This window comes from Puma concolor, chromosome C1, assembly GCF_028749965.1.
Source record: "Puma concolor isolate L17-30 chromosome C1, mPumCon1.1.hap2, whole genome shotgun sequence".
NCBI lineage: Eukaryota > Metazoa > Chordata > Mammalia > Carnivora > Felidae > Puma > Puma concolor.
In genome coordinates this window covers 163,815,636-163,839,229 of record NC_141674.1, presented here as the reverse complement: position 1 = coordinate 163,839,229, position 23,594 = coordinate 163,815,636, and the positions used below count along the sequence as shown (strand labels likewise).

General features: G+C 38.5%; 2 protein-coding genes across 4 annotated transcripts in view; one reads left to right on the top strand and one right to left on the bottom strand.

Moving 5' to 3' along the window:
• Positions 1-2,397, bottom strand: part of SCRN3 (secernin 3) — a 33,630-nt gene extending 31,233 nt beyond the window's left edge. For 2 of the 3 annotated variants that reach the window (XM_086718926.1, XM_025935214.2), the window contains exon 1: positions 2,295-2,397. The gene's annotated coding sequence lies outside the window, so the exon portion shown is untranslated. Of the gene's footprint in view, positions 1-1,794; positions 2,235-2,294 lie in introns of those variants that run through there. The other variant, XM_086718927.1, reaches the window with a different exon arrangement.
• Positions 2,398-2,403: 6 nt separating this feature from the next.
• Positions 2,404-23,594, top strand: part of CIRSR (corepressor of RBPJ and splicing regulator) — a 44,557-nt gene continuing 23,366 nt past the window's right edge. The window contains exons 1-7 of the mRNA XM_025933771.2: positions 2,404-2,560; positions 8,775-8,869; positions 14,759-14,832; positions 15,423-15,433; positions 15,523-15,587; positions 16,154-16,202; positions 17,360-17,477. Of these exons, the coding sequence (XP_025789556.1) occupies positions 2,489-2,560; positions 8,775-8,869; positions 14,759-14,832; positions 15,423-15,433; positions 15,523-15,587; positions 16,154-16,202; positions 17,360-17,477 (484 nt within the window). The 5' untranslated portion in view covers positions 2,404-2,488. The remainder of the gene's footprint in view (positions 2,561-8,774; positions 8,870-14,758; positions 14,833-15,422; positions 15,434-15,522; positions 15,588-16,153; positions 16,203-17,359; positions 17,478-23,594) is intronic.

Sequence of the window (23,594 nt, the reverse complement as noted above, 5' to 3'; positions counted from 1 at the left end):
GATTCAAAATAAAAAGGGAGAAACATTTTTAGTATATACAAAACAAAGAGTTTTACTTGACAACCAAGGGATGTTATTGCCTTATCAAATAAAGAGTGTTCATGAACGTTTTAAACTTTATACTGCACTACAAAAATCTGTAAGAAAATGGCTTGGGAATGAATCTTGTACTACAAGAATCAATAAGAAAATGACATTACAAGTAACTTCTTCTAGTCTATAGGTTAAATTTATCCTCTAAGATCTTTCTCTCCCAAAGTTTTCCCTGAATCTCCTATCAGTATTTCCATATTTGGGAACCCATGCACTTTACTGCTATGAAGACTGTATTTGTGTACGCCTATGAGTTTCCATATTTGTGCACATATATGAGTCTCCTTCTGGACAATAAGACCCATGAGGGCTGGGAGCGTGCTTTATTAATCTTTGTACTCTCATCACCTGAAGTAATGAAATGTCCCAGTATTTCCTCAAAGGAAGGAAGGGGTCTCCTTTGAGCTGGAGAAGAATACACCCAGATTATAATACTGAGAAGACTGAAATTTTAAGACTCACTGAATCAGACAAATACAAAAACATGTCAATCAAAATACCAAACTGTTGATATGTCTAGGAAGAAGTTCACATACATAACTTATAAATCCTGATTGTTGAATTTAGTATCAAGATTGTGTCTTCATTTGTAATTGGGAAAACCTGAAATCCTGTTTTGGTAGATCATATTTGCTTCCAGAATGGACATACTGTTTTAGAGTTTCCTGCTTTCCCTTATTTTATAATGCCCAAACTTTAGAATCGCTTTACACAGATACTAGCAGTTTATTTTATTAAAAAAATTTTTTTGAGAGAGAGAGAGAGAATCTTAACCAGGCTCCATGGTCAGCGACCCTGGGATCAGGACCTGAGCAGAACTCGAGATTGGATGATCCACTGACTGAGTCACCCAGGTAACCCATACTAGCAGTTTAAAAACAAAAAGTAAGTTTAATAAATGTTTCATTCAAAAGAAAACAAGTGACTCAAGTAAGAAAGAAACACATTCAGCCTGAAACTCCTAACACTTTACTCTTTTCTTGTTGTTGAAAGAGGGAAGTCACGATTGCTGCTGTTCTTTTCTGTGTAAATTTCAACCTTTATGTCCTAGGTCCAGTTCTATTTGTGTTCCAAAGTTAGTTATACCACTGCATGACCTTGGCAAGCTATTCAATCTCGAACTAAGCCTTCTGCCTCATCGGTAAATATCTCAGGAGGTTGTTAATTAGAATTTAAAAAGACAGTGTGTAAAGCGTTTCTGCACAGGGCAAGGAACATATCAGACACTCAAATGAAAGCTGTTATTATTGGGCAGAAGAGTATATTTCTCATAAAAGGCTTCTTCTTGTTATCATACCCACCCCCTCCTTGCTGAGGATTTGGTTGGTGGATCCCCTACAGCAAAGCAGCCACGTCCACTCAAAACCCCGGAGTCTGAAGGGCCGTTAAAATGCACTAGATTGGGGCGCCTGGGTGGCGCAGTCGGTTAAGCGTCCGACTTCAGCCAGGTCACGATCTCGCGGTCCGTGAGTTTGAGCCCCGCGTCGGGCTCTGGGCTGATGGCTCAGAGCCTGGAGCCTGTTTCCGATTCTGTGTCTCCCTCTGTCTCTGCCCCTCCCCCGTTCATGCTCTGTCTCTCTCTGTCCCAAAAATAAATAAATGTTGAAAAAAAAAATTAAAAAAAAAATAAATAAATAAAATGCACTAGATGATCTATGCTAACTGGAGTCATACGAGAAGCTAAGGAAACACGCCACCTACTTAGGAAAACGCCTAGCACGTTTATAAGGGGATGGCTTGAGAGTCTATTAACTCCCAGTACGCATTCATCATCAACAAATGTTTAAGAACATCTTTCTGAACCAGGCACGGTACAGCTGAGAATCCTCGCTCTTATGGAGTTGACATTCCATTCTATATGCTTTAGCGTTTTTAGAAATATCACATCGTTTGATCCACCCGATCCGTACGTACTACAGTTCGGACGAGAAGTACTATTTTCAAAACGCAAACGAAAAAACTCGGTGCGAAGAACTTTATGTACCTGGAGTCAGAGTTCACAGAATAAAGAGGACGAACTTCAAGCACCCCTTGCCACCTAGCACACACTCTGCACCCCAGCTGGCGGCGCTCAGCCCGCAGCCGGCTCACCCCAGACCCGGGGCCTCTCCCGGAGCCCCTCGGTCCCGCCGCGCCACAGCGCGCGGCTTCCCACCTAGCACCACAACTTTGCACGCCCCTGCCCCGTTCACGCCCCTCACCTGGCCTAGGAGCTACCCTCAGAGGAAGGGGTAAGGGGTGTGCTAGGGCGGGCGGAGGAGCTAGCGGCCGGAAGCTGTCACCTTTGACCGCGGAAGTTCCCGCTGCCACTGGAGGCGCAGTTCCGGTTAGGCGGCAGTATTTGTTTACGTTGTTCACAGTTCCAGTGGCCGCCGGCCCCAGCGTAGGCTTCAAGATGGGGAAGTCTTTTGCCAATTTCATGTGCAAGAAGGACTTTCATCCCGCCTCCAAATCCAATATCAAGAAAGTGAGTAAGGGGAGCCGGGTAGGGTTCTGGCTCTTGGCGCCTGGAATCCCCAGGGCTGGAGGTGATGAAAGTGGTTGTGTCTGTGGGATTTCTGGAACAGTCGCCGCTTCCCCAGGCCTGACACCCTGGTCTTCCCGCCCCTTTTTCTCTGCTGAGAAACTCGCTAATAAAGCTGGCATCGACGCTTATTCTCCATCAGCCGGGAGGCGGGCAGCCTTCGTCTGCCCGGTCGGCTTGTCATCTAGAATGTGTAAATCTGTAAGATACGACGTATGATCATATGGTTCCTCGTTACTTTCTCAACTGTTTTTGGTTTTGTCTTTTCGGGTCACAGGGATCGTGGCTTCTGAGCTCTGCTATCCTGTACAAAGGTGATTCCCTGTTTATTTAAGATAGCTCTTAAGAGGGAAATAAAGGCACCTCTTTCTGTCTTTATCCCACCCGATAATGTAGCGTCTGCCTGGTGGACTCTTTGAAGTTTGGCTGTTTATTTTACTTAGTATTTTTTTTTAATTGACGTGTATACAACGTTACATTAGTTTCCGATATACAACGACGTTTGACTTTTTTTTTAATTTTTTATTATTTTTTTTTTAAGTAATCTCTGCACTCAACGTGCAGCTCTAACTCCTGCCCAGGAAATCAAGAGGCGCTTGCTCTACCAACTTGGTCAGCCAAGCGCTCCCAGCACAATCACTTTTAGCCCTGAGATCTTACACAAATACTTAATATCCTTTATCCTCAGCCTCCTAATCTATAAATTTAAAATGAACAGTATCAGTTGCCTTGACTTGGGAAATTGTTATGAGGACTCAATAAGCTGGTATAGATAAAGGCTTGAAACAAAGTACCACATAGAGGGATTGCTCAATAAAATGTTAATTTCTCCTATACACATACTTATTTTTAGCCTGCTCCTAAAATGCATGTATTACTCAGAGCTTCATCCTTGGCCTATGCCTTACTTTATATGCTTTCCCAGGCAATCACGTCCAATTTCATGGTTTTAACGACTTCTTTACTCAGGACTCTCAAATCTACAGTCTCACATTTCTTCTCCCAGCTTGGGGCATGTCAAGACAACTACATACTGGAAATTATCATCTTGACATATTACAGGCATCTCAAGCTCAACATGTCTGAAATGGATATGTCTTTCATTCAAAATCTGCTCTTCATTTTATACTTCCTATCTCATGAGTAGGAAATAGAGGTGGTAACACACATCCTGTCACCCAACCCAGAAATTCAAGATATATCCCTTTTCCGTTACCCCTTTACCTAGGTCGCTAATAAGTTCAATTTGTCTTACCTTCCAAATATTTCGAATTCATCTCTCCTCTTTATCACTACTACCTGTTTTTTAGCTCAGACCCTCGTCATCTTCCACCTGAACTATTAAATTTCCTAACAGGTTTGGTTTTGGGGGGGCTTTGTTTGTTTGTTTTGGTTTTCTTGGCCTCCAGTCTTGACCCCTCTCAAATCCATTCTCCACATCGCTATCAGAATAATATTTTTTATTTGGCAACTTTATTGAGGTACAGTTCACATACTAGACAATTACCCACTTAAAGTGTACTGTTCAGTGGTTTTTAGTATATTCACAGATTTGTGCAGTCACCACCACAAACAATTTAGAATACTTTCATCATCTCCCCACAAGACCTGTATCTGTTAGCACTTATTCTCCATTTGTCCTTACCACCATCCCCGCCCCACCCCCATCCCGAGGTAACCACTAACCTACTTTATTTCTGTGGGTTTGCCTATTCGGGATGTTTCCTAAAAATGTAATCATGCAATATATGGCCTTTTGTGGCTGGTTTCTTTCACTTACCATAACAGTTTTGAACTTCATCCATGTTGTAGAACGTGTCAGTATTGTATTTCTTTTTATGGCTTAATAATTCCATTGTATTGATATAGTACATTTTATGTATCCATTCATCGGTTGAATATTTGGGTTGTTTCCATAGAGTGATCTTTTTAAAGCACAAATCTGATTGCTTGGCTTCTTAGTAAAATACTACAGGATTAAATCCTAGTTATTTGGATTCAGTTTATTTTTCCTTCTTCATCCCCTATTGCTACTCTCTTACCTCAGATTTTACACTCCAGTAATACTAAACTACTTAATTCTTATTTTGCACCTTTCGGCCTTTGTCTGAGCTTTTCCCTCTGCTAGTACTATCTTACTGTGTTTTTTTCCTTGGCAAATTTTGATCCTCTTCAAAACCCTGCTTGACATGTATGGTATTACTTATGTAGAGGGTTATTTGTTGAAGCAGAGTTTGTAATAGCAAAAGATTGGAAATTTCCTAAATGCCCATCAGTACAACAGGAGATTGGTTAAGTAAATGATGGGATAGCTCCACAGTAAAATGATATTCAGCCCCTCCTCCCTCCAAAACCAAGAAACTTTTTTTAACTGACCTAGGAATGATCTCTATGATACTCAATTTTATTTTATACATATTCTGTGTATACATGCAGTATATGTTACCATTTATGAAAAGAGTGAGAAAAGAATGTGTATGAGATATATATATATATATATACATATATATACATGTATGTGTGTATATATATATATATACATGTATGTATATATATACACACACATTGTTTTCTGTATATATGCATTAGAACATTTTTGGAAGGATATAGAAGAAATAATATCATTGGCTGCCTATGAATATATTTACTTAATTTAAAAATTAACTTCTGGAGCATCTGGGTGGCTCAGTTGGTTAAGCGTCGCATTTTGGCTCAGGTCATGATCTCGTGGTTCATGAATTCCAGCCTCACTTCAGATGTTCTGTCCCCCTCTCTCTGCCTGTCCCTCACTCATTCTTTCTCTCTCTCTCTCTCTCTCTCTCGCAAAGTAAATAAATAAACTTTAAAAAATATATTGGTAAAAAAAATTTAACTTCTGAAAACCAAAACTTAGGCACCTGGGTGGCTCAGTCGGTTAAGCATCTGACTTCAGCTCAGGTCCTGATCTCATGGTTCATGAGTTTGAGCCCCACATCAGGCTCTCTGCTGTCAGTGCAGAGACCACTTCAGATCCTCTGCCCCCCCCCCCGCCCCCCGCTTCTCCCTTGCGCGCTCTCTCTCTTTCTCTCTCTCAAAAATAAATAAAAATTAAAAAATAACAAAATAAAAACCAAAACTTGCTGTAAGTATTCCATTATACCAGCCTTCCTCCCTTCCTCTAAAATTAATCACCGTCTTGTTCTATTTCTTTATCTGGTGTGTATTCCTATTATCCAGATAGCAAACTTTGTTATCACTTACACAGTTCATTTTTTTATTCTGAAATAGCTTAAACATACTTTTTTTATTAGCAGATTCTGAGCATTTTGAAGGCTAAGAATGTGTTTTATTTTTATTCCAGTCCATGATACTCAGTATGTATTTCAGCTCTTGAGCAATTGAGACTGGTGAAATAACATTGTAAAATCTAAAACTTTAAATAAATGATAGTTATTCTGTTAGAAATGCCATGTTATGATTAGTGTGTTACTCTCCCAGGCAGTGACCCCTTGCATGTCTTTGTTGCAACTGTTTTCATTTTGAGCTGCAGTGAAAATTCCAAACATGTGCTTTTTACTGCCTATCCCAAGTGTAGGTTTTTCTTCTGTAACATTACGCTGGTAAGTATGAAGTCAGTGGAGAAAACGTTCAGAAACTTATCCCAAAAGAAATTTTTGGTATATTCTGTCCCTGAAGAATTCTTTTCATTTCTGTTTTTGCTTTCACTTCCATATGAATTCCTACTTGTCCATCTCCCACTGTGTCCCCTTGGAACCTTCCTATTTCATCACTACTAAAATACTGGTGGGGCACCTGGGTGGCTCAGTCAGTTGACCTTCGAAACTCTTGGTTTCGGCTCAGGTCATGATCTCATGATTTGGTTCAGTCTTAGCACTGATATTGCAGAGCCTGCTTGGGATTCTGTCTCTTCTTCTCTTTCTGCCTGAATGAGCCAGCGAGTGAGTGAGTGAGTGAGTGAGTGAGTGAGTGAGTGAATGAATACATACATACATGCATACACACATACAAACAAACTGGTAACTACCCCTGTTTTGCTTCTAAAATTAACTAACGGCAGCCTTGTCCCACACTTATTTGCCCCCACAGTTAATGACATAATTTTATCAATGTAAGTATTTGTCCTCTAATTTACCTTCTTAAAACCTAGCATGTTTAGAAAGTTTTGTGTGTGTGTGTGTGTCTGTGTGTGTTGTTTTGTTTTTGAGAGAGATCGCAAGTGAGCTCAGGGCAGTGAGAAAGATAGAGAATCCCACAAGTGGCAGAGAGAGGGAGAGAGAGAGAAAGAGAGAAGTGCGGCTTACCCGAAGTGAGGCACGTGCTCACCCAAAGCAGGGCTCAAGCTCACACGCTATAGGACTTGAACTCACGAACCGTGAGATCATGACCTGGGCTGAAGTTAGAGGCTTAACAACTGAGCCACACAGGCACCCATGGATAGAAAGTTTTGACCTGCTCTTTACGTTGAATGATTGTCAAATACTGTGTCCTTTACTGTAAAGGCAGTTGGAAGGCATTTGATACCTTTTCAGTCTAGAAATAACCTGATTAAGTATCCTTGCTTAAGTTGTGTGGGCTTTTTACCTCCACCACATTTATGATTTTGAGGATTTCATGTAGGGATACATTCAACCTGTGATATTGGTGCCCTTGAGCAACTCCAAGGCATTTCATGCATCTCTCTTATCTCTGTTTCCTCTCTTGTCTCTTCCCTTTTTTCTGCAACTACCTTTCAATTCCTTTTCTTTTTTTCTTTTTCTCATCCTCCATTTCTCCTCCATTGGCATTTGGGAGCATTGTTTAATCCTACTGGCTGTGCCTTGGGTGTTTTCTGGACTAGACATACTCCATATAGAAAGATTATCATTCTCTTCTCCGAAATAACACAGAGACTAAGTGCAAGAAGCTGTTGTACCACAGGTACTTAAAGTGGTTCTTAAAAAAATTTTTTAATGTTTATTCATTTTCGAGAGACAGAGATGGGATGTGAGTGGGTTAGGGGCAGAGAGAGAGGGAGACACGGAATCCGAAGCAGGCTCCAGGCTCTGAGCAGTCAGCACAGAGCCCAATGTGGGGCTTGAACTCACGAGCTGTGAGGTCATGACCCAAGCCGAAGTCGGATGCTCAACCGACTGGGCCACCCAGGTGCCCCCTAAAGTGGTTCTTAAATTTGATTTTTTCTTGAAAGCTAGCTGTTTTGAATAACTAGATTTTTTTCTTTTTTTAAGTTTTTTTTTTTTAATTTACATTCAAGCTAGTTAACATATAGTGTAATAACAATTTCAGGAATAGAATTTAGTGATTCATCACTTACATATAACACCCAGTGCTCATCCCAACAGGTGTCCTTCTTAATGCCCCTCTCCCATTTAGCCCATCTCCCCACCCAAAACCCCTCCAGTAACCCTCTGTTTGTTCTCTGTATTTAAGAGTCTCTTATGGTTTGTCCCCCTCCCTGTTTTTATGTTATTTTTGCTTCCCTTCCCATATGTTCATCTGTTTTGTATCTGAAATTCCTCATATGAGTGAAGTCATATATTTGTCTTTTTGTGGCTGACTTATTTTGCTTAGCATAATACACTATAGTTCCATCCACATTGTTGCAAATGGCAAGATTTTATTCTTTTTGATTGCTGAGTAATATTCCATTATATATATATACACACACACCACATCTTTATCCATTCATCAGTTGATGGAGATTTGGGCTCTTTCCATACTTAGCCTATTGTCCATAGCACTGCTATACACATTGGGGTGCATGTGCACCTCCAAATCAGCACTCCTGCATCCTTTGGATAAATACCTAGTAGTGTAATTGCTGGGTCATAGGGTAGTTCTATTTTTAATTTTTGAGGAACCTCCATACTGTTTTTCAGAGTGGCTGCACCAGTTTGCATTCCGACGAGCAGTGCAAAAGGGTTCCCCTTTCTCCACATCCTCACCAACATCTGTTGTTGCCTGGGTTGTTAATTTTAGCCACTGAATGTGTAGATTTAAGGACCTGTATCAAGGCACAAGTCAGACTTTTCAGTTATCATCTTATGATGTCATTATGACCAAAATAGATTATATTGTAAACTATATACAATAACATTTTATATTTTGTTATAAAATACGAGCAAACTTTCTGTTTTAATTTTTTACTTCACTACTTTAGGTATGGATGGCAGAACAGAAAATATCATATGATAAGAAGAAACAAGAAGAATTAATGCAACAATATCTTAAAGAACAAGAATCATATGATAATAGGTAAGAAATTTCACTATGCTGGTGTTTTTAGAATGATCAGTTGCATGAGAATGATCCCTTACTGAATCATATATTAAATTAGCTTTTTTGAATTGAATACCCCAATGATAGGATTCTATTTCCTGTGAACCCTCTTTACTCTGATATCTGTACGTGGCCACTTTTTCCAACCTTACCAATAGTTCACATAAAATATACATTGATGTGACTCCATATACAGCTTATGAGGAAGTCCCAACTTAGGTAAAGCTTGGAAGAACAATAAAAGTCTACACTTGAACTACTGACACCTCTTACAGAGATATTTCTTTAGTATACACTGAAATGAAAAGATGCATAGGACACCATCAAAAGTAAAGTGTCTCTACTTGACCTGGATATCATTGCTCTGTTAATGGCAGGATCATAACTAGAGTTCTTTGTTGGTTTATTCCAGCACAGTGCCTCCCGTTTAGCTCTTGTCATTTTGTGTTTATATTAGCAAGTCTAACTCTGAAGCTGGTTGCTCTTGGTTAATCAAACAGGTGAATAGTGATGTTTTAATTATATGGACCACACTGTCTGCAGCTCAGTTCTGTTTTTCATCAAAATATAGAACATAAGTAAAGTACTACTAGACTATTACTTAATATTCTCTTTAAAATCTAATGTAGTGTCGGGCACCTGGGTAGCTCATTTGATTAAGATTCCGACTCTTGACTTTGGCCCAGGTCATGATCTCATGGTTAATGAGATTGAACCCTGAGTGGGTTCTGCAGTGACAGTGCGGAACCTGCTTGGGATTTATCCCTCTCTCTCCCCCCCGCCCCCTTGCTCTCTCGCTCTCTCTCTAAATAAAAATAAACTTTAAAAAAAATATGTATATGTAGTGTATCAAGAGCAAAATTATAGAAATAAAACTTTTACTTCAATTAAATACTTTTCACAACAATTCTATTCAATCTGGTTAACTTTTATTAAGTACCTCCTTTTGTGCAAGACAATAAAAGGCCCCTTTGTTATAGGGGCCTGTAAAGTGGGATATGTAGTTTGTCTCTGCCCTCAGGAATTCTCTCATAAGTGATACGTACATATAGTTCAAAGCTGAATATAATAACAATGTATTAAAAACACAAGTTTTAAAAACAATAGCATGCTAACATAGGACACAGTAATTCCATTTGGGATAACAAGGTAAGACTTAATGAAAGAAGGGACATTTGAGCTGAACTATGAAGAATGTTAAGGATTTAGATCCATGGTTCTCATCTGAAGTCCATTATCCACCCCCCTCTTCCCCCTCCCCTGCCAGGGGACATGTGGCAATGTTTGGACACGTTTTTGATTGTCACAGCTCAGATGTTGGATGCTACCAGCATCTAGTGGGTGGAGACTAGGGATGCTGCAGAACAACCTAAAATGTACAGGACAGCCCCACCCAACGAAGAATGATCTGGTCCGAAAGGTCAGTAGCACCACTGTTGAGAAACCCTGATTTACATATAGTAAAAGCTTATTAAAGATCACAGTGGGAAAGTAGAGAGGTGTTCAGGGAAACAGTCTATAGTTGCATTAGACTGATAAAGAGATAGTGGAGGTGAGTGGCTTTGCAGCAGATTATTCTGTTTATTCTTTTTTAAAAAATTGTTTTTTAATGTTTATTTTTTGAGAGAGAGACAGAGCATGAGTAAGGGGAGGGATAGAGAGAGAGGGAGACACAGCACAGAGCCTGACACGGGGCTCGGACTCCAGGACTGCGAGATCATGACCTGAGCCCAAGTCGAATGCTTAACCAACCGAGCCACCCAGGTGCCCCATACTGTTTATTCTTGATTTTTAAAAAAGTTACTTTACTCTCTTTGTAATTAAATACTTGAAGCCATGCAAATAATCTATTTTTCCTTGAACTTTTGCCCACTAATTTAGCATTTATTGGTGGATACTGCCTGCATTAGTTATTACCATGGTATTCTAATGGTGATTTTCTATTCCTCTCATTCCCTCTACATTTTAAAATTTGAATTCCTCTGGAAACAAGAATTTTCCCTTTCCCTATTTATTTATTTATTTATTCATTTATTTCTATCAGTATGGACTCATATTTATTTAATGGGTTATAATCCAGGGGCACCTGGGTGTCTCAGTCGGTTAAGTGTCTGACTGCAGCTCAGGTCACGATCTCACAGTTCATGGGTTCGAGCCCCGCTTTGGGCTCTGTGCTGACAGATCAGAACCTGGAGCCTGCTTCAGATTCTGTGTCTCCCTCTCTCTGCTCCTCCCCCACTTGCACTCTTACTCTCAAAAATAAACGTTAAAAAAAAATTTTAATGGGTTATAATCCAATACTATTGTTGTTTATTTTGTTGCTCAAATTGTTTCAATTTTAGCCTTTGACTGCTCTACCAGCTTGGCTCGTATAACCATTGCAAATGCCCCAATCTTATTTTATTTTATTTTTTAAAATTGTGTTGGCTTTCTAAAGTTTTTTTATTTTATTAATAATTTTGAGAGAGAGAGCATGCACTCACATGTGGGCACAAGCAGGGAAGGACAGAGAAAGAATCCCAAGCAGGCTCTGTGCTATTAGCATGGGAGCCCCACGCAAGGCTCTGTCTCACGAACCATGAGATCATGACCCGAGGTGAAATCAAGAATCAGTTGCTTCACCAACTAAAACACCCAGGCATCCCCCACCCCCAGCCTTTTTTTAAAACCACTTCCTGGCACCATAAGATGGTCCAAATTTGTCTTTTATTTTTCCCTGCTCTAGCATTGGAATCAACCAAATTGATTGGACCTTGATTCCTTTTATTGGAAAAAGATATTTAGAAACCAGGTTCTGGACACTAGATGTGTTCACTGCTTCTCTGTTTGGTTATTCAAATGCACATTTATGAGTAATTGGTGATTTCCAAAGGGTTTTTTTTTTCTTCATTCAGAAATGTCCTTGGTAGCCAATTTTGTTCTTTAGTAATCTAATTTTTCTCTTTTAAGTTTTTCCTGCTACAGAGATGTTGCTTAATGTTTATGAATATTGATTCCTACATACTCTTTTTAAAGATGACAGTAACATTTATTATTCTCATTGGATAAAAAAAATTTATTGGGATGTCAAAAAATCTATATCCATTCTGTATACAGTCAACAGCAATAAAAATAATAATAATTTTTACAGGTTTTTAATTGAAATTAAAATGTCAATATCATAGCTTTACTTTTTATTTTATATACCTGTAGAGTTTTGCATGAAGTGGGAATTGGATCTTCCAGTTTTGATTTTATGTTATTTTTATGTCAGTATAAACAAAATGCTTTTTTGCAGGGGTAAAAAAAAAAATATATATATATATATATATATATATATATATAACATTTTTTAAGTGTACAGTTCACAGCATTAATTACATTAACAGTGTTGTGTACATTTCCAGAATTTTTTCCATTACACCAAATAGAAACTCTATACCTATTTAACAGTAACTCCGTATTCCGCCTCCCTTCTGCCCTTGGTAACCACTATTTTACTTTCTAAAGTAAAAATGAATTTGCCTGTTACAGGCGCCTCACATAAGTGGAATCATGAAATATTTATCTCTTTGTGTGTGGCTTATTTCACTTAGCACAGTGTGTTCAAGATTGATCCATACTGTAGCATGTATCAGAACTTTTTTTTGTTTTATGGCTAAATAATGTTCCATTATATGTATACACCCTATTTTGTTTCTCTCTCCACCCCTGGATGGACACTTGGGTTGCTTCTACCTTTTGGCTATTATGAGTTATGCTGCTATAAACACTGGCATGTAAATATCTATCTGTTCAAGTCCCTACTTTCAGTTCCTCTATATATACCTAGGAGTAGATTTGCTGGATTGTATAGTGATTCTGTATTTAGCTTTTGAAGAACCACCAAACTCTCTTCCATAGTGGCTGCACCATCTTACATTCCCGTCAGTAGTGTCCACGGATTCCATTTTCTCCATATCCTCGTCAATGTTTCTTATTTTCCTTTTTTAAAAAATTTTTTATAAAGTTTATTTCTGAGAGAGAGAGAGAGAGCAGGGGAGAGGCAGAGAGAGGAAGAGAGAGAATCCCAAGCAAGCTAAGCACCCACCATCAGCACGGAGCCTGACGCAGGGCTCGAGCTCACAAACTGTAAGATCATGACGCGAGCCAAAACCAAGAGTCAAATGCTCAACCAACTGAGCCACCCAGGCACCCCATTTTCCTTTTTTTTTTTTTTTTTTTTTTTAATAATAGCCATTCTAGGGGCGCCTGAGTGGCTCAGTTGGTTGAGCGGCCGACTTTGGCTCGGGTCATGATCTCGCAGTCCGTGAGTTTGAGCCCCGCGTCAGGCTCTGTGCTGACAGTTCAGAGCCTGGAGCCTGTTTCAGATTCTGTGTCTCCCTCTCTCTGACCCTCCCCTGTTCATGCTCTGTCTCTCCCTGTCTCAAAAATAAATAAATGTTAAAAAAAAAAAAAAACAGCCATTCTACTTAGTATGAAGTGGTATCTCATGGTCTTGATGTATACTTCTCTAATAACCAGATGTTGAGCTTTTCACGTGCTTGATTTTAATTTTTAAAATGTTGTTATTTGAAGATATGATTTGCACACTTGTTAAAAGGTATATTGTTTTAAGTATATATATTTACAGAGTCTTGGAGCCATCACCCTAATCTAATATCAGAACATTTTCATCATCCAAAAAGGAAATATTGTACCCATTAGCAGTTACTTCTCTTTCCCACACCCTGTCCCTTCTACTTCTCCACCTTAAGCAGTCACTAATTTATATTCTGTCTGTAGATTTGCTTATTCTGGACATCTCATATAAATGGGATCATACATATAAATGGTCTTTTGTGACTGGCTTCTTTCACTTAGTATAATGTTTTTGAAGTTCATCTATTTTGTAGCGTGTAGTTCATTTCTTTTTATTGCAAAATAATATTCCATTGTATGGATATAGATCCTGTCATCTTTTTGCTCTCTTCCTTTTTTTTTTTTTTTTTTTTTTTTTTTTGGTAACAGTTCTTTATAAATTCCAATGGAAATAAGAGAAGAATTATAATTATGTAATCCTTTGTGATTGCCTTTTTCAAATATAAGAGGAAATTCTATTAACTCTTTAGCTTTCATCTTTATTATCAGTACTTTACTTGGATCTTATGAATCAAAACTTTAATTCAACCAGCCCTTCAATTTATTGCAGAGCTTTAAAAAAAAAAAAAAATCATAGCGTTATCTCTCTAAACAGAACCTAAACTGAGAACTTTCAGTGTTAAAACAAAACTAAAAAGAAAATGATTTTTGAGGTGCCGCAGACATTGATTCCATCATAGTAATTAACCTGTTGTAGAATATCTCTAAACTATATTCTCTTCTTTGGCCTCATCAAAGAATGTGATTCTCCTATTGACTTTGACTTTTATTACAAGCATTAATTGGATTTGACTTTTAAAGAAATTCAGAGAGACTCATTTTTCCAAAACTGTTTGATCCCTCACAATTAAGAAAAAATGTTGGCACTATTTAACTTAATTCCAAATTTGTGCTGGCGTATAGGATTTCAAAGCTGTCATTATTTCCATAGCATTTCAAAGTTTAAGAAAAGCATGTGAGAGTGACCATGGCATTTTTCCCCTTTTCTTCTGGGAGGGCGAGGATCTCTCAGGTAACGAGAAAGTCTCAGAACTTAAAGCCAGTTACTAAAGGGGCAGCACTGTTTGAATTTCCATTCATGTATTTCAGATGTTATCTAATCAGTGAAATAAAGTTTTGGAACTTTCTCCCTAACAAAAATATTTTCTATTAAATCCTTTGGGGATTTTGGAGATGGGGAACAGTTATTCTGTAATTTTTTTCCTCCTACATAAAATTGTTAACTTTATTTCTTATTTCATTTAGGTTGCTTATGGGAGATGAGCGTGTAAAGAATGGCCTTAATTTCATGTATGAGGCCCCACCAGGAGCTAAAAAAGGTACTTGCCTCATTTGCTTTTTTTTTTTTTTTTAATGTCCTTGATGTGTTTGCAACTAAAGATAGAACTGCTATCACAGACATTTTTTAAAAGTTGCTCTTCATTTTTTAAAATGGCTGTTATTCTGTAAAGATAATTTTAAAATACTGTAATCAATACAATTGAATAAATACTAAAAATATTTGTCTAGTAATATTTCATGACGACTTTTTTTAAATGACTTGATCTTTGAAGAGGAAAAAAGTCAATATCAACAGAAGTGCGTTTCTTCTTTTAATTTGTGTATATATCTTTAGTCCTTACTGATACGAATAGAAAGCATAATATTCTGTCAGTGAAAAATATAAAAGCTTAAAAATTAGGAATTAATGTGCTTATTACAGGCTGTCTCATTCAATATTGTATTTATCCTTTAGTGATTTGAATTTTATCATGTGAAAGAAGGAAAAAAAAGTCAAACCAATAAATTCTTACAAGTTACAATTAAGTGCTATGACATCATACTATAGTATAGTGTGGATAGCCAACTTGAATGTTGAAGTTTTTAACTTGACCTTTTTTTTTCACCCATATTTTGATATGCAATCAAGAAAACAAAGAGGTAAGGTACTATTTTCTGTGTTTAGATTTACTTGCAATAGATTGTAATTTAATGGAAAAGTTGAAAGACTTCCTAATGAATGTTTTTAGAAAGAAGAAACAGAAGGAGAGACTGAATACAAATTTGAATGGCAGAAAGGAGCTCCAAGGGAAAAGTAAGAACCAGTTTTCTTCTAAGATAAAATATATTATCACCAGCTTTATCTGATATCCCATCTTATGTCGCCTTCTCGTTCACTAGAGAAGGCAACTAACGTGAAAATGTATTTTATGTGATTTGTCTTATACCATTTATTTGATCATAGACTTTTTTTTAAGTTTATTTATTTTGAGAGAGAGAGAGAGAGAGAGAGAGAGTGCACCTGTGGGGGAGGGGCAGAAAGCAAAAGGGAGAGAATCCCAAGTGGGCTTCCCCATGATGCAGAGCTCAGATCCATGAACTGCGAGATCATGACCTGAGCCAAAGTCGGATGCTTAACTGACTGAACCACCTAGGTGCCCCTTGATCATAGACTTTAATTTAAATAGTTTTTAATTTTTTTAATCACAAATCATCAAACTGGACACTTAATATGAAGTGATGTCTAGATACTAAGTAGATTTCATAGTTCTGTGTTATACATTTTATAATGTTTTTAGAACTAGAAAACTATTTTCAGAATAACTGCTGTTTATTAAATTGTTCTTAATATTGTGTTTGTACATTTTTTCTACTTAATAGATATGCCAAAGATGACATGAACATCAGAGATCAGCCCTTTGGTATTCAGGCAAGTGACCCATATTTTACTCTATAAGAATAATTTCTACTTAATAAATACTTCTTTATTGTTGTCCAAAAGGTATTTAAGCGTAGAAAGGGATCTGTTGTTTTGATTTATATCAGACAGTAAAAGGACTTAGAGGAGAAAACATTAAGTGTAGTAGGTTGATAAAAGATAGGAATCAGGAATTTCATGTCTATGTAGATTCCCTGTATGTATGTCTATTAAATTTGATTTTCTCCTGTTTAAAAAAAAAAAAAAAGGTAGGAATCAAAGTTTTGTACTGAGGGTTGTAATGATAAGGGTCTCTTCAGTTTTCAGGAATTTAGAGAATTAGCTCAAGATCAAGAAAAGGTGTAAAACTATTTTTTTAGAACCCAAACATAATATCACCAGAGGCCCACATTCTTGTTAGAAAAAACATTTTTTGGAGTCCTGCCTTCCTTATTCATTTACATATTGTCTGTGGCTGCTTTCCTGCTACATTGGCAGAGTTGAGTAATTGCAACAGATACCTCTGGCCCATAAAGACTTACATACTTAATATCTGGTCCTTCACAGAAGAAGTTTGCCAAACCCTGGTTAGGAAACTGAAACTTTAAAGATTAACTTATTTATTTATTTTTTAAATGTTTATTTATTTTTTAGAGACAGAGGGAGATAGAGCGTGAGTGGGGGAGGGTCAGAGAGAGAGGGAGACACAGAATCCGAAGCAGGCTCCAGGCTCTGAGCTGTCAGCACAGAGCCCGACGTGGGGTTTGAAGCCATGGACCATGAGATCGTGACCTGAGCCGAAGTCGGACACTTAACCAACCGACCTACCCAGGCGCCCCAAAGATTAACCTTTTTAAATTAGAGAATTTAAGTTTAAGCCATGACGTAATTCCTTTTTGATATTTTACCATTTCTCTTTGGATCACATTGTTTTGTTACCACCAAGTAACAGTCAAAAAGAGATAGTATTCAGTTTAGCTTTTAGGCAGAATTTACAAAAGGTTTTAGTATTTATGTTAAATTACCAAAATAGTTACGGAATCTCTTTCCCTGGAAATCTTTTAAAAATGAAAAGTAATTTACCTTAAACTCTGCCAAGGAGTAGGGATTTGAACATTGCTTAGAGTCTCAGTATTTTAATAACTAAAATAATGTTCACTATTTCTCAGGTTCGAAATGTGAGGTGCATTAAATGTCACAAATGGGGTCATGTCAACACAGATCGAGAATGTCCTTTGTTTGGTCTTTCTGGAATAAATGCAAGTTCAGTTCCCACTGATGGCTCAGGTATGCACTAGAGATGATTTATTTGTTTTATAATTTGTATCAAGGACAAACAGCATTTTTCTTTAATACTTCTGGATATTGTTTTCCTTTGGTTGGTTGGTTTGTTTGTTTTGACAAAGATATGTACCCAAAATATGATGGTCAGTGGGAAGCTCATATGTTTTAAATTTTATTTATTTATTTTTAATTTTTTTTAACGTTTATTTATTTTTTTTTTTTTTTCAACGTTTATTTATTTTTGGGACAGAGAGAGACAGAGCATGAACGGGGGAGAGGCAGAGAGAGAGGGAGACACAGAATTGGAAACAGGCTCCAGGCTCTGAGCCATCAGCCCAGAGCCTGACGCGGGGCTCGAACTCCCGGACCGCGAGATCGTGACCTGGCTGAAGTCGGACGCTTAACCGACTGCGCCACCCAGGCGCCCCTAACGTTTATTTATTTTTGAGACAGAGAGAGACAGAGCATGAATGGGGGAGGGTCAGAGAGAGAGGAAGACACAGAATCTGAAACAGGCTCCACGCTCTGAGCAGTCAGCACAGAGCCTGACGCGGGGCTTGAACTCACGGACCGCGAGATCATGACCTGAGCCGAAGTCGGACGCTTAACCGACTGAGCCACCCAGGTGCCCCTAAATTTTAAATGCTATGTGTTAGAATTTAATTTAATTTTTCTAGCCAAGGGCCCTATAAACTTGATATTAAAGGTAAAATACTGGGGCAGGGGTACCTGGATGGCTCAGTCACTTGAGCATCAACTTTGGCTCAGGTCATGATCTCATGGTTGGTGAGTTCAAGGCCTGAGTCCGGCTCTCTGCTATCAGCACAGAGCCTGCTTTGGATCCTCTCCCTCTCTCTCTGCACCTTCCCCTCTTGTGCTCTCTCTCTCTCAAAAATAGAATAAACATTATTTTAAAAAAAAAAGGTATTAAGCATAGTTCATCAGGTTAGTAACCTAAAAATACAAGGAAGAAATGGTTCTTTCTCATATTCATGTTCCCCTGACTTGTAAATGTAGGCTGATGAAAAGACTCAGCAATTCCCTCATTTAGTTCACAGATAAAATCAAAACTGAATTTTAAAAGATGTTAAATATCAGGGATGCCTGGGTGGCTCAGTTGGTTAAGTACCCAACTTCAGCTCAGGTCATGATCTCACAGTTTGTGGGTTCGAGCCTCTCATCAGGCTCTGCACAAACAGTGCAGAGCCCACTTGACATTCTCTCTCTCTCTCCCTCTCTCTCTGCCCTTCCCCCACTTGTACTCTCTGTCTCTCTCAAAATAAATGAAGTTAAAAAAAAAAAGAGGGGCGCCTGGGTGGCTCAGTCGGTTAAGCGTCCAACTCTTGGTTTCGGCTCAGGTCATGATCTCATGGCTTGTTTTGTGTGTCTGTGCTGACAGCGCAGAGCCTGCTTGGGATTCTCTCTCTCCCTTTCTGCCCCTCCCCAGCTTGCTCTCTCTCTCTCTCAAAATAAATAAATAAACTTAAAAATTTGAAAAAAAAAATCATTGTCAAGTTTGACACTGTTTCTCTCTGTCTCTCTCTCTCTCTCTCTCTCTTTTTTTTTTTTTTAGAGAGGGAAAGAGGGTACAAGCTGGGAAAGGGGCAGAGGGATGCGGGGGAATCTTAAGTAGGCTCCATGCTCAGCATAGAGCCCAGTGCAGGGCTCAATCCCATGACCTTCAGATCATGACCTGAGGCAAAATCAAGAATGGGACACTCAACCCACTGAGCCACCCAGGAGCCCCCTGACACTGTTTCTTTAATGGTGTTATGGATGTTAGAATGGGTAGAAGAAGTACACAGATAAAAATATTAACATTAATTTTTTTTTAATCCTTACTCCTCTAAAAAAGATTAAGAAACCACATTTTAAGTAGAGGGAAACTATTTGCTCAGTAGTGAGAGAATGTTGGTACAGACCTTGGTCTGGCAATCTCTGACAAAAGAATGTTCCACTGATGACACAGTGCAGGTACTCTTAAAATCCACATACTGATGTTCCTTCCTCACCTGCCCCCACTCAAATGGTGAAAGGAGAGCCCCCAAAATAAATAAACCCCTAAAGAACATGGGAGTACACTAGATCATATATGAGGAACCCATTGGCTTAAATATTTCTGACTATTAATTTTAGTAGTAATGGAAACCTGATGTTTATATCTGAAAGGTACATATGTTTTCTGGAAGGGGTTGCATCTTGCTCACTTTTCCTTCACTCCAGCCTTGTGGTGCCCTTACAACTGCATGACTTCCGTATCGGCTAGCGGCAGGCAGTGGTAGTAGCTGTCTTTGTTCCCCAGCCTAGTCTTACTTTGATCCTGCTTCTGAGAGAATGAGGATAGATTCCAGACTTAGCCTTTTATTTAGTAATCAACAGACTTGCTTTGATTCTTTTTTTTTTTTTAACTTTTTTTTGAGAGAGAGAGTGTGTGAGTGGAAGAGGGGTGGGGGGAGAGAGAATCTTAAGCAGGTTCCACGACCAGCTCAGAGCCGGACATGGGGCTCGATCTCACGACTTTGAGATCATGACCTGAGCTGAAATCAAGGGTTGGACGCTTAACCAACTGAACCACCCATGCACCCCTCGATTCTTTTTTTTTTGTTTTTTAAAGATTTATTTATTGAAGTAATCTCTACACCCAACATGGGGCTCAAACTCCCAATCCCAAGATCAAGAGTCACATGCTACCAGCTGAGCCAGCCAGGCACCCCTACTTTATCTTGATTCTATATGTTATTTAAAAAAATTTTTTTTAATGTTTATTTATTTTTGAGAGAGAGAGACAGAGTGGAAGTGGTGGAGGGGCAGAGAGAGAGAGAGACAGAATCTGAAGCAGGCTCCAGGCTCTGAGCTGTCAGCACAGAGCCTGATGTGGAGCTCAAACCCACAAAACTGAGACCATGACCTGAGCTGAAGTCGGACACTCAACCGACTGAGCCACCCAGGCGCCCCTGTCTTGATTCTATATTACAAAGTCTATAACAACCGGAAGAACTTGTGCTATTTACTTAATCTGTTTTTAAAAGTATTGGAAACAGTGAACTCACATATAATGAAGCTGGTTATTAGCTCATCTCCAGCCATGCATTTATATTCATAAACCTTGAAGTAATCATTCATTTTATACAAAATTTTTGCACCCCATTTGTGGTACAGTTGTACTGTAGTACTATTCTGCAATCAAATGAACTTTTTCAAAATAAAGTGAACAAAGTAAAAAAAATACTCTTATTTTTTGGTTCCTAACAAGTTTTAACATATATGTAACCCAACTTGTGATGTCTGCAAATTAGTGATTCTTTATCTGTGTCTAAATGAATTGAGCAGTGGAATGGTAGAGGGTAGAAAGTATTAACTTTATTGAAATACTATAGTTAACATTCCTAGTATATAAAATGTCCTTTCAAGTCAATATGGTAAAGAGGAACATACAAACGCAAAGGAGCAAAGGACAAAAGGAGGAATCCAAATGGCCATTAAACCTATGAGGACATTTTCAACAGCATTAGTAACCAAAGAAATGAAAACTAAAATAATATATTATCTTTTTTTACCTATTAAATTTGGCAGAGATTTAAAAGAATACATCTGGTGTTGGAGCAAGTGTGGTAAAATGAATTTTAATCCACTGTTGATAAATTGGAATACCATTTTTAAAGTCATTTGACGATAGGTATCAAAAGACTTAAAAGCATGCATATCCTTTTACCTAGAAATTCAGCTTCCAAGAATTTATAATAAGAAAGTGGGGGCGCCTGGATGGTTCAGTCAGTTAAGTGTCCAGCTGAGGTCATGATCTCATGGTCCGTGGGTTCAAGCCCTGTGTCAGGCTCTGTGCTGACAGCTCAGAGCCTGGAGCCTGCTTAGGATTCTGTGTCTCCCTTGCTCTCTGCCCCTCGAGCTCTGCTTCTCTCTCTCAAAAATAAATAACATTAAAAAAATTGTTTTTATAATAAGAAAGGGATAAGGTAGATGCTCAAAGGTTTATGGTACTGAAATATCAGGAACAAACCTGAATGTCCATCCATAAGAGCTTGGTAAAATAAACTCACTCATTTATTCAGCAGTCATTTATGGAGCACTTACTCTGTGCCAGGCATTTTTCTAGGGTCTAGAATACAATAATATCAAGACAGGAAATGTCTTTACTTTCATTACATTGAAATGACACAAAATAAACTGGTAAGAAAATACTGGGTATTTATAAGTTCTGTGATGAAAATTAAATTGGATACTGTGATGAGAGGTAAATGGTGAGTAATTTTGTATTAAGCAGTCAGGAATGGCCCCCTCTGAGGAACTGATGTTAAACTGAGACTTAAATGACAGGAAAGGTACAACCATGTAAAATCTGGGAGAAGAGCAGTTGGCATTGTACAAGGAATGGCCTTTTTTTTTTTCCTAAGTTTATTTATTTTGAGAGAGAAAGAGCATGTATGTGCACACAGCAGGTGCAGAGAGAGAGAATCCTAAGCAGGCTCTGTGCTGTGAGTGCAGAACCCAATGCAGGGTTCAGACTCACAAACTGAGATCATGACGTGAGCCAAAATCCAGAGTCCAGATGCTTAACTGACTGAGCAACCCAGGTGCCCCCAGAAGGAACGGCCTTCTAGAATTGGGAGCCATAGATTCTGAGAGACAGTATGCATAGTGGTTAAGAGCACAGACTGTGGGACTATGGGGCCTCCTAGTGCCTGATTTGGAACATCTGCTCTGCTACTTAGTAGGCCTGTATTTTCAAGCAAGCTACTTAACTGTTGTGTGTCTGCTAATGTCTATGAAATAGATATTCTCGCACCTACCTCATAAGGTGGTCATGAGAGCTAAACAAGTTAATGTGGAGTGCTTGCAATAGTGCCTGGCATATAATAAGCATTTCTTTTTTAAAAGAAATTATGGTACATCCCCCCCAAATGGAATACCATATAGTCATAAGATATAAACAGGTGAATAGAGCTGTATGTCTATGTTGACATATAAGGATATACTAAGGTATATCAAGTAAAAAAAGTTAAGAAGCAATATTGTTTAAAAGTATGTAGGAAAAAAAAAGTATGTAAGGTTAAAAGATAAAACAACCAGGGTGCCTGGGTGGCTCAGTTGAGTGTCTGACTCTGGCTCAGGTCAGGATCTCATGGTTCGTGGGATCGAGCCCTGCATTGGGCTCTGCTGACAGTGTGGAGCCTGTTTGGGATTCTCTCTCTCTCCCCTTCCCCTGCTTGCTTGCTTGATCTCTCTCTCTCAAAATAAATAAACTTTTTTTAAAAAGTTAAAATGACCTTTTTGAATCAAGTTATTTTTGAAATCTGTCAAATTTTATTTTTTTCAGTTTATTTATTTTGAGAGAGAGAGCATACCCAAACAGGGGAGAGGCAGAGAGAGGGAGGGAGAGAGAGAATCCCAAGCAGTCTCCTTGTTGTCAGTGCAGAGCCTGATGTAGGGCTCAGTCCCACGAACCATGAGATCATGACCTCAGCCAAAATTAAGAGTTGGATATTCAGCCAACTGAGCCACCCAGACACCCCAAATCTATGAGATTTAAAATTTTTTTCAGTGTTTATTTTTGAGAGAGAGAGAGAGAGAGAGAGAGAGAAAGAAAACACAAGCGGGGGAGGGGCAGAGAGAGAGAATCCAAAGTAGGCTCCAGGCTCTGAGCTGTCAGCACAGAGCCCGATACGGGGCTCAAACTCATGAGCTGTGAGATCATGACCTGAGCCGAAGTCGGAGGCCCAAACAACTGAGCCACCCAGGCGCCCCATAAATCTGTAAGATTTTAGAAGCTCTGCCTTTGATAGTGAAAGAATGGCGCACTGATTAAGTGCCCTATATGAAAATTAATTCTTAGAACTACTAAATTTCTTTTTTACTTTATGAGATAATTTTATTTGGCACTATGTATTTGACATCCCACATATCAGCCTTGAGTTTTATTTTTTGAACTTCTCTGTTCCAACCTCATTAAAGATAAGGGTTCTACTCCTAGTTTACAATCTAATCATTTTATAAGAATCTATTTAATAGAGAGTAACTGAGTGTTAATAGGGGAGACAGGACTACAGTGACCTTTGAGGAATTATTAAGATTGAAACAGTTAGAAAGATGGGCCAGAAAGAAAGA